General features: G+C 31.9%; 1 protein-coding gene across 1 annotated transcript; it reads right to left on the bottom strand.

The window, feature by feature from the left end:
• Positions 1 to 1,133: 1,133 nt before the first annotated feature.
• LOC128235011 (uncharacterized) lies at positions 1,134 to 8,741 on the bottom strand. Its single transcript, XM_052949687.1, has 10 exons — positions 8,343 to 8,741; positions 6,903 to 7,316; positions 6,669 to 6,725; positions 6,303 to 6,359; positions 4,959 to 5,081; positions 4,698 to 4,722; positions 4,469 to 4,533; positions 2,758 to 2,782; positions 2,522 to 2,622; positions 1,134 to 1,911 (listed from the first exon to the last, which is right to left on the bottom strand). The coding sequence occupies exons 1-10, from the start codon at positions 8,683 to 8,685 to the stop codon at positions 1,880 to 1,882; spliced, it is 1,242 nt and encodes a 413-aa protein (XP_052805647.1). The 5' UTR covers positions 8,686 to 8,741; the 3' UTR covers positions 1,134 to 1,879.
• Between the last annotated feature and the right edge of the window lie 2,156 nt (positions 8,742 to 10,897).

Raw genomic sequence — 10,897 nt, 5'->3', positions numbered from 1 at the left:
TATATATTCAAAAGAGTTCAATTGATTAAAAGCTTGTTGTTGTTGTTTTAAAATTCTGCAAACATGGCATAAACATAAACGCAACATAAACGCTATCAATATCGTTTTCGTGGTTCACATATAATCACAATGATTTTTCCAAGCGATTATTTTAAGAATGTGTTTGCGAACATATATATTGTCAAAACTGTCGATTCCTTGAGGAAGCATCTCGATACAAAGCTATCGTATGTAGGCATCTTATTGGCTAACGGAACGCTTTCCAAAAAATAAACATCTAAGGATAAACCTTAGATCCTAATGATAAAGCGTATATTACGATATTATTTTAACTAGTCTGAAGATATCGATGCTTCAGTGTTTCGGTGAAGATCTCTTATAGCAATCTTGCTGGCGATGCAGTTTTCTTTTCTAATTTAATTTGTTATTTTATGGCTAAATTGCAGGCTTGTGAAAGGCTTTTCAAGTGTTTCGAGTGTGATATATATTTGATAGTTCAATATCGCGGCTTATGAGTCTTTAATAGAGTTTCATCTTGCCTAAACTGGTAGTGATTAAGTCTATTGCTGTGTATTAATTAAAACGCACAAGCCCAACTGGCATTGACACTTGCTAACCTTCTCACATTTCATGTGAAGAAGCCGCCCTGGATGTTATCAAGCCGTAAACCAAACGTTTTTCTAGCATACATACACACCGCAGTTTTCTTCTTTATATCGCTTCGAGTGACATAAAGGAGTGTTATTGGCTCTCATATAAGATTCACTGAATGATTATATATCATTGTTGCATTATCCTCACATGATGTTATCAAGCAAACTCACATTAATTGTAAAATGTGTAGTTTACGGATGCACTGCTTGTCTTGGAGTAATAAGTCTAGGTATATCTGATCCCTGAACGAGATCTAGTTGATTTCAAGGCTTCTGGGTTTGTCACGGTAGATTTCTTATTGTATTATTTAAAAAATGAAATACCAACTGCTTAAGTAATTTGCAAAAATACGCTTGCAAACGCAATCAAATATAAACAATTGATCACAGAACTAAAAAGATTAATACTAAATCTTATTTGATGGTCGTTTCCTACCAAACATAAGACAATTTATCATCCGTAAATAATAACAGTTAAAATATTCATGATTCATATCTATGTAATTAGGTGTTTACAGATTGTCAGTGTTTCTTACACGAAAAGTATGACACATTCTCTAATACATATTAATAAGAATGTTTCAAATATGTATATAATTGTTCTAACAAAATGAAACTCTTCATGCATCACTACAATACAATACAAAAGCGATTTAATATAAAACATAAGACACCGGCCCAAAATAGAAATCTTTAATGTTCAAAAAGTGACACTCACTCAAGGCAAAAAAAACGTTTGCAACATTCTGATATAAGCTGCGCACACTTTCTCAATTTGGTGATTATAGTTGAACCACCAGTATGTTGTAAATGGCAAGCATCTCGTTAGACTCTATTAGCCTGCCATCTTACATTGGATCATTTAAAGAAACCTATACATTTAAATGGATAACAATTTATTGCATGCAATAATAGTGAATACAATGGAAAAACAATGCACGGATTAATACGATATTTAAACAGACATTGAATGATTTAAGTGATAAATGAATGCCAAGATATTGAAGAGAAGGGGTACCAGCAAATATCTTACTTTCCCTGGGACATTACTGAAAACATTCTGCATGTCGACAAAAACCTTCTGAAAGAACATTTGCAATAAACATAAGAAATTGTATCGACAAGTTGGTATCTGGTCATACTTTTCAACGTTTGATTTAAACATGTGATTGTCTCACGTGTGGTGAATAGCATAAACAAGAAACTGATGCAGCTTTTTATAGTCTTCATTTGTGAATGTTTTCGTAAATCGGGTTATCTGAAACAGAAAAGTGTATTTATAATTTTCGTCATAGATTCCGTTTTGAAAACATGATAGATACGCTAAAAACATTATATTCTTACTTTGAGTTTTAATATAAGCGGCAAGATATATTTAAAGGATATTTATATCGGACGTTTTTTCTCTGACGACCTGTGACACGTCAAGTTTGGTAGAGACCGCCGCGACTTGATATGTGCTACCAGAAAAATGCTCACTTATTTATATCGACTTTATATATCTAATCGGCATAATTCTACTTTGCTTTTGCACTATATTTCGCGGAACTTTCGCTCCAGAAACAACGTCAAAATCAATTGCATTATTGATCTAGTTAATCGCCTTCATATAAACATAAATTCATAGTTGAAATATGTTGAAATTGTTTCAAACGCAAACATAATACTTCTTTCTAAACATATTAGTAGTTAACTTTACTAAACAGCGGTGTGTAAACCACAACACTCGACCTACGGTACTGTGCTGATACGGAATCGGAAAAACACAGACGCGTATTATGGATTTTTAGAACGCCGAATATTTAAACATATACTAGAATTCACGTCCGGTTAACACTCTAACAATTATCACAATTGCCATTCATTACCTAATTCGGTGTACGGTTCGGAGACTCTAGCGCCGAACTCCATGTAGTGCAACAGATCATTTGTCTGAACGGTAAAACTCGATTCAACTGTACGTCTACAACTGAAGTAAAGGGATTGTAAAATAGGTCAAGTATAACACAATGGAACAAGCCCAGCAGAAAAAATATAATTGAAAGTGTATACAGTTTAAGTATTTGCAAATTAACATACCTAATAGTTCCTAATTATGACTTACTTTCCTTGACGGTCAGATGTTTCTCCTGAAATAAATAAAATTGTCTGTAAGACATTCTTATGGAATATATGTTACAAATACAACAACAACAATAAAAACAAGGACACACCCTATTATGATCTTAGTAAATTGCTTATTGTTATATGTACTAGTTGTGGGTTTTCCTTGTTAAATATCACTTAAGCATGAGAAAACGTTTACTGGTTTCTGATTGGTTAAAAATGTTTCCTTTATAGTTGTGCTTTAAAATGCACGCGTTTTATATTGCTCAGAGTAACCTGCCCTATATTACAGAGTAAAGTGTTCATACCATTTTGAAATTATGTATCAATTAGGGTTGTTTTATTTCATTTAAATTTCAATTGATGCTTTTGACGGGAATTAAGAGGATTGGTTTAAAAAAAAAAAGGTTTTTGTTTTTAAAAATGACATAATTCAGCTAGAATTGATGAACTTCGATTTTTGAAAAAAAATCCTACAAAATGTATATTCGGTTCGATTAAGACTGTTTAACTTAGTATATTTTATACTTGATGTGTTACATCAAAATATAAAATTATAACAAAACACTAACTTTATTGTTATAAAATATGTTGTTCACGCCTCAAGCGTGAGTAATAGACTGACGAATATCACATCATATTAAACAATTCCAAGTGATTGTATCGTATTCCACGATATCATTTACAGTAAACAGTATGCTCTAAATGGCGCCTAAACTTAACAGAAATTTGGGATCAGGCCTTTGTTAAATTACTAAAAATGACATTTGACATATCATGTAATTAAAATCTGGCCAAAAACGGAAACGTGACAAGAAAAGCAAATTTGCTTAGTGCAGCAGAGGTACATTAAAAACAAAATCTCCCTTCAATAAGATTTTTAAACATGCAAAGATGAACCATAATGGAATGGTCAATGCATACACTTATGTTCATTGCTATTGGTTTTTAAATGCCCAACTATTTCGTTTTAATAATAATATGTTATTGATGATAAGCCCAAAGTAATGTGCGCCAACGAAAACCACTCTTAAATTTCACACATTTATTTTATACCATTCGAATGCATAGTTATGACTTCAATTTCAAGGCATATTAACAATAACGATTACCTTGACAATATCTATCATTGCCAAACATTACTTATTTCTGTGAATGTGCGCCTAACAAGTTGTAAGGTAACAATTCCGTTGACTGAACAGTTAAAGTCGGTAGTGCAAATAAACGTTAACTAATTAAATAATAATACAATTAAGCTTGCAATCATTCATTCAAAAAGCTGTCTTGCTTTCATTATGACTATCTACACAATTATATCACATGAAAAAGTTTGATACCAATATATCAAGGATATTTAAATGTATTTCCTTTAACTATTATCACGTAAAGGCTTTAGCTATTATAAATGGCATATGACCCTGCTGTAGTGATCATAACTTACTGTCTTTGTATGTTATAAAACAATTCTGAAAGCAAACAAACGCATTTTCGATAGGCAGATGGAATGCTTTCTACTGTACATGAAACATTACAGAAGCACCATTTATAACAAAACAATTTTATCCACAAGGATTCGGTACAGTGTGTTTGATTAGAGGTATCAATTGTCAAACATTACCTAGTTTCCTAAATATAAACGTTTTGCCGTTCGAAAACAGTATGTACATCTTGTTTGATAAGCAAAAATTTCTTTTAATTTTCGGCGTTACCTATTTCTGTGTATATTTCCGAGTCTCTTGCGGACGGGACGGTGTCAACTGGTGCATCCGGGTTACTTAAAAGTAAATGGAATCTTAAAGGTTGATTCATTAATTATCTCTAAAATAATCTGGTGTTTTCAAATATTGTTCCTCATTGATAAAATATATGTATTACTTAACTGAATAAAACATAAAATAAACTTTCAAATCCAGTCAAATTAACACTTGTAATACTCACCGATTGGTTTCCTCAGACTTCTCATCTGAAATAGAGTATCCTTACGAAATATGTACGAGCAATACTAGCAGAATAAAACATATTATTCTTAACAATCTTCTGATAGTGTAGTATTTAATCCAGATGACTGAGTGCATAGTTTTTATAAAACCTTTTTAAGTCATATCACTTTTCAAAGATAATAAATTCTTCAATGTTATTTGTCTTAGAAATGTGCATTGTCTTTTCCCTAAATAAACCCTGCAAACAACGGACAAGTACCAGCTTTCTGACAGCCGCCCATGGTGATCTTTCTCTTCAGGAGAATCCCGGCGGCTCCAAGAATAACCAAAGAACAAACACCTCCAATAATTCCCGATATAACTGTCCTATTAACAGGAAACTCTGAAACAATTTCAGAACATGACGTTTTGTTCAATGTGCTTTCCATTAGGCAATGTCATCACCAAAATTATGTATCAACAGAACTGATACATGTGGTGATTTGTTTTAACGGTCAACAATTTGTATTTGCACACATGATAATCATCTACCGAATACAATTGTAAGTTTAAAGTTTAAAAGAGTTAATTGTTGAATACTTATTTGAAGTGCACATAACAAGATTAACATAAGCGTCTATTGTATAAATGTTATGGTCTTCGATAATGTCTTAAGTAGGTATTATACGTTTGCACAATTGCAAAGTTAAATACTTCTAAATTTATGGTTTGAATATTCGTACATATTTTCGATGTACTTTTCATGGCTTTAAATGATTATAAATACTTAATATAAAGAAATCTAGGACATGAACAATTTATTCAGCGTTTGTCAACTCCTTCAAATTAACAATTTATAAAACTTTCATCTTGTAAATCATTTTTGACGGTCCATTGATGGGATCCAAACAACACTCAGGCCATGATAAAAGCAACCCGTGTCGCGGTAAACACAAATTTCTAATAAGAAATTAGACAACGCAACACTTACTGTAAGTGGTATTAGTTTACCACTTAGAATAAAGAATACAGAAAATGTAACAAAAATGGAATGTTAACCTGCTAGACAAAACATATTGAATATAACGCCAATCAATATTATACCATAACTGCAATAAAATTAGTAGTTTTAAGTTAAAAGTAACAAACAACAATAAACGAGTATTTAAGGAACTCGTATCACCAATAAGTAGTTTTCTGAAAACTTCATACTTTAAACTGTATGTTAAATTTTCATGCTAGATGAACCCACTCACTTTTGAAACCATTTGAAAGAAATATGCGTGCTCATAACTAATATGTAAAATAAGTGACAGATATTTGAGTTATTTCAGGTTGCACATTTGCTCCTTATTTCTATTATAATTGGACGTCAATATCATTGTTTTTCAATGTTTGTAGGCAAAACAAACGTATTTATTTTATATTATTTTCGGCTTATGTCTAACCTGTTTGTTTACTGTGCAATTACACCTTGCCTATGATACCGCAATATTATGGGGACCCCTGGCATCCAAATGGAACGGTTATGAGTCGGATTAGTTTATAACGGTTCTTCCGTAATATTTTACAATCATTAATCAATCAATGTGGGTTTGGACGAATGATTTATGCATACAATTACCCTTAGCTGTCGTCGTATTTAAACCACCGCTATTTTCGTCGTTTCCGTCGACTGAATCTTAAAATGATGAAACTAAAACGTGTTAATAGTTACAAACCTATCTAGGATAAAAAGTTGGATGTATCACTACATTAAATTGAAATGATAAATACATACTTTCTTCCAAGTTTATTAATTGGAAGATAAACACCCTTAGTTATTTTATGGAATTAGAGAAAAAAGGTTCACAAATATGATAACATTATAATAATTATAAATAAAGTTTATACTAAAATTGTGAACATTTGATTGTAAGGCTGATAATTTGTAACCATCCCGAAATAATGAAAACAATTTATGTCCGTATACATAAAGTAGTATACATACCATAAGCATTTATTTCATTCGTATCATTTTGAAAATCGTTGTTTCCATCATTCGAATCTGCAAGAAATCGTCATGGTTAAATATACTACTCTTTTATTATTAGTCTCATTTCTAGAATAAAAGCTGTGTTAAGTTCAAATGCCTGAAATTCATGACACATATATTAACAAACTACAATTCAAATTATAGAAATAATTAAATTGCATTTTACTGAATATAATAACAATAACTTACGGACAACAAAACTGAAATTTCGTCTTTGTTGTTCAGGTGTTTTCCAGTCTATCGACATAATATGAACGTAGCACTGAAAATGAAGACTGTTTTCTGGCGTTCTTTCAGCGTCTTCTTTAGTAACATCGTATATTATCGAGTCAGTCTTTTCAAACTCACACATGCCAATAGCCTTAGGTTCTCCGATTATGTGTTTATCCGAGGAAAAGGGGGCAAGATTGCTTCCGTTCTCAAGGCTTCTTTTCATCCAAACAATCTGCACCGATGTGTTGAAAGTCCCAGTGATGGCCGTGCATTGAAGCCGCAATTTCTGACCCACATGAACAATTGGAGTTGAGTTTGTTAATTCAGATATTATCCCACCTTCATCGTTGCTTGCATTAAAGATTCGTTTTGTGATTTTCGAAGGTGTTACTGAAGACATACAAACAACTTATTTATTTGCCAAAAAAAGGAACAATTTTCTTGGGATTTAGCTAAGGACAAATGAGTATGATTTAACAACGCATTTGCAAACACATGTTGTGACTGTATAAAATAACTATATGCAGCTGTGCTAAATGCGATGAAAAACGCTCAGATATGATCTGAAATGAAGACATTGGTGAACAAAAAAGACTGTGTATGCATAGTGGAAAACGACACGAAATATGCTTTCATTTGTCAAACACAAGTGTTCTCTTATTTGAGGTGATTTACCTGAAGACAAATAAACTTATGGTCAGTTGCTAAGAATTCAACAAAACAGAAATGTCGCAAAGACATATGGCGAATATAATTTGCATATACAGACCGGCGAACCTCATGGCAGTTTTCTATTTTCTAATTAAGTGAAAATGTTTATATGAAAATCTGCAGAAACAATTCCAGTTGTCGTAAGTTAAACATAACTTAACAGAAAAACAGTCACTACAACATGGAACAACAGCACAAAACTGTCAATAAATTGTAAATTTACAGGGGAGAACTTGTTTGTGTGCACAACCTCTCACTTATTCCAACAATACCCCGAATGAAGTTAAGCGAAATTGGTAAATATTGTCGAAGTATGCATTAACTTGAGTAAACTAAATAAAACAAACGATAATAAAAAACAAGACACCCAAAGTAATGCTATGATTGGGGCTCCCAACTCTATCCACAGAAGAAGGAACACAATTCCGACTAACTAATGCAAAATAACTTTTCAAAGATATGAACTAATTATTGTTTAAAACGATAAAGTTAACACAGACTGCCTTTCCGATTACCACACTCTCTCTTTATATAATAATAAATATACTGATTAAACATTTATTAAATTATCAGCAAACACACTTGAACCTATTTTAAAGGGGCACATCTTAGGAACATAATTTAACTTTGATTGAAACATTTCTGATTTTTGAGACATGTTTTGAGCGTCAAAATACAATATGAATAACAAACATTAATCCTCACCTTGTAACTTAAGTTCCTTCCTTATAGTTCCTGTGTGAAATACCATTATAGAGGAAGAATTTATGTACCCAACATCACAGGAATACACCCCAGCATCTGAACAAGTCATTGAGGACAGCGGCCTAGACACACCAAGTGTTGAGTGGCGACTATTACTTGTCACATTGTCAAAGCGACCAACATCGGTCCAGCTAGAACCATTTGAATACGAACCAGGTTTCTTGTATATTTCTGTTATTGACGGCTCAACATTGTGCATTTCGCCAATCAAGGAATAAGCACCCTGCCACATGATTAAGAAACCAAAAGTTTTCATATTAGTCGTGTTGTTCAACGTACACATAATCCGGAATGTATCATTACTAAGATGGTCAACAAGTATCTCAGTGACTGATTGTGGTGTGTATTGTTGATTGTCCGATATCCTTTGAAATTCAATTTGTGCTATGTTGTCTGAAATCAGGAAAATACAAAAAAAAACGGATTTAAAGCAAAACAAAGCAACTGGTGATTCAATACAAAACTATATTGGTATAATGAATGACGTCTTCAACGTGGAATGACTTAATATCAACCCTTCGAGATAATAGAAACATCAAATATGCTATATTAAAGTTATTGTAATTCCTATGGTTCAAGCCTTGGAGTTTATAGAAACATCGGATGTTTGGAACTAGAATGATTGTAAGTTTTGTGATTATAGCCTCAGAGAATATACAAACACCAAGACAACAAAAGCAGAAGAAGTGTATTATAGAAACACCAAAACTGTTACATTAAAATTCATTATATTTCTTACGATTCAAGCGTCGGAGTATAAAGATACACTGAAACTGCTGTATTTCAATTTTTATAATTACCATAAGGAAAATCACGAAGTATGTAGAAATATCTCTGAGTATTTTAAAACACCGAAACTACTGTATTTGAATCATTGTGGTACATTATATACTTATAACATATACAAGCTCAATACAGCTGTACTAGAATACTTATAATTATCATGATTGAACCTTTTTAGAGAAACTTCAAACCTGCTGTGTTAAGATTATTATCATCACTGTGAGTCTAATTCCGGAATATAAATAAACATTTTCATTACTCAAGACTCGGAGTAAATTCTAATCTCAAAACTGCTGTACCAGTATTATTACATTTTATAATTCAAGACTTGGGGTGTATAAGAATCAAAGTTGTTGTTCGAAAATGCTGACATTCTTATAAAAAGTATATAAGAACTCAAAACTGCTAAACTAGAATGATAACAATTCCATTACTCAAACATTTGAGTATATAAGAACACAAATAAACTGCTATACAAGAATAATTACATCTAACGACTTAAGCCTCAGGGTATATAAAACACTAACACTGCAGCACTGGTTTTTGTTATATGTTTGTGATTCAAAATTCAGAGTTTAAAAAAAAACACGAAAATTGCTATCAAAGTAGTTGTTATTCTTATGGTTCAAACCACATTTCATATAGAAACACCAAAACTGGTAAATTGAATAGCTATTTGGTAATTTGTATTTTGATGATGTAATCTTCAGAGTATATAAAACACCAAAGTTTCTGTATTATAATGATTGTAGCTCGAATGATTAAAGCCTAATATATTACCTTTATCGTTGTATTAAAATTCGTATAAATATCATGATTCAAGAATCGGAGTACATAAAACCTGTGATATTTATGATTTAATAGTTATACTATATAGCAAGAACCAAACTGAAGTACTAGAAAAGTTGGATGCCTTCTTGTGAATAATTGAGCTTTATCAGTAAAACAACATTTGACAGTATCAATCAGTGAAAAATACCATTTAATAATAATAGCTTCTGTTTATTACTATATCGCAACATCCAAACTGAAATACTAGGAAAGTTTAATGGAATGCCTTCTAGTGGTTTATTGAGCTTTATCAGTAAAACAACATATGACAGTATCAATCAGTGAAAAATAACTATTTATTAATAGCTTCTGTTTTGAAATTTTAGCCCGCTTAAACTTCTAAATCAATTTTAAGCGAAACAGGGTTGGGACACAAACACAATGACTTCATTTCTGAATGGACGCGACGTTCGCATTCAATTTAGCCCTTCTTTTTCAAACACTCCAATTCGCTGTCATTTTATATCTAATTTAGTCATAGTATAAAAAAGCAAGATGTTTAATTCAGTTAAAAATGGCAATGTTATTGAAATAGTGAACGACAAAAGTAAATAGTTCACTTGTGGCACTCATGAAACATTCGTTTGTGGTCACTCGGTGATTAAACACTGAAACAAACAATTATCATCTGTAAATCAGTAGACTGTCAGTTATTACATCATCTACTGTTTTCTTACCATATAGTATGCCATGACGTTTGCATTTACATTTATTTAATACTCTCATTCTGTACAAAGAATCAGTGTGTGTAGCATTAACTTGCGATAGAGGCGAGAGTTGTTTCCTTTCAGGTAATATTTTTTTACCGATGCATATATATACGATATCATACTGTAATATTATATAATCACCTGAGGTATATGCAATGACTTCAATCTCAC

This window comes from Mya arenaria, chromosome 5 (assembly GCF_026914265.1).
Source record: "Mya arenaria isolate MELC-2E11 chromosome 5, ASM2691426v1".
Classification (NCBI taxonomy): domain Eukaryota; kingdom Metazoa; phylum Mollusca; class Bivalvia; order Myida; family Myidae; genus Mya; species Mya arenaria.
This window is presented reverse-complemented; position numbering and strand designations above follow the sequence as displayed.

Excerpts from the sequence above, each read along its gene's own strand:
- LOC128235011 (XM_052949687.1), bottom strand. The coding sequence starts at position 8,685 with ATGTGTACGTTGAACAACACGACTAATATGAAAACTTTTGGTTTCTTA. Across the intron at positions 7,317-8,342 it reads GAAGGAACTTAAGTTACAAG|TAACACCTTCGAAAATCACA; the intron begins GTGAGGATTAAT and ends GTATGTCTTCAG. Across the intron at positions 2,623-2,757 it reads ACATCTGACCGTCAAGGAAA|TTGTAGACGTACAGTTGAAT; the intron begins GTAAGTCATAAT and ends CCTTTACTTCAG.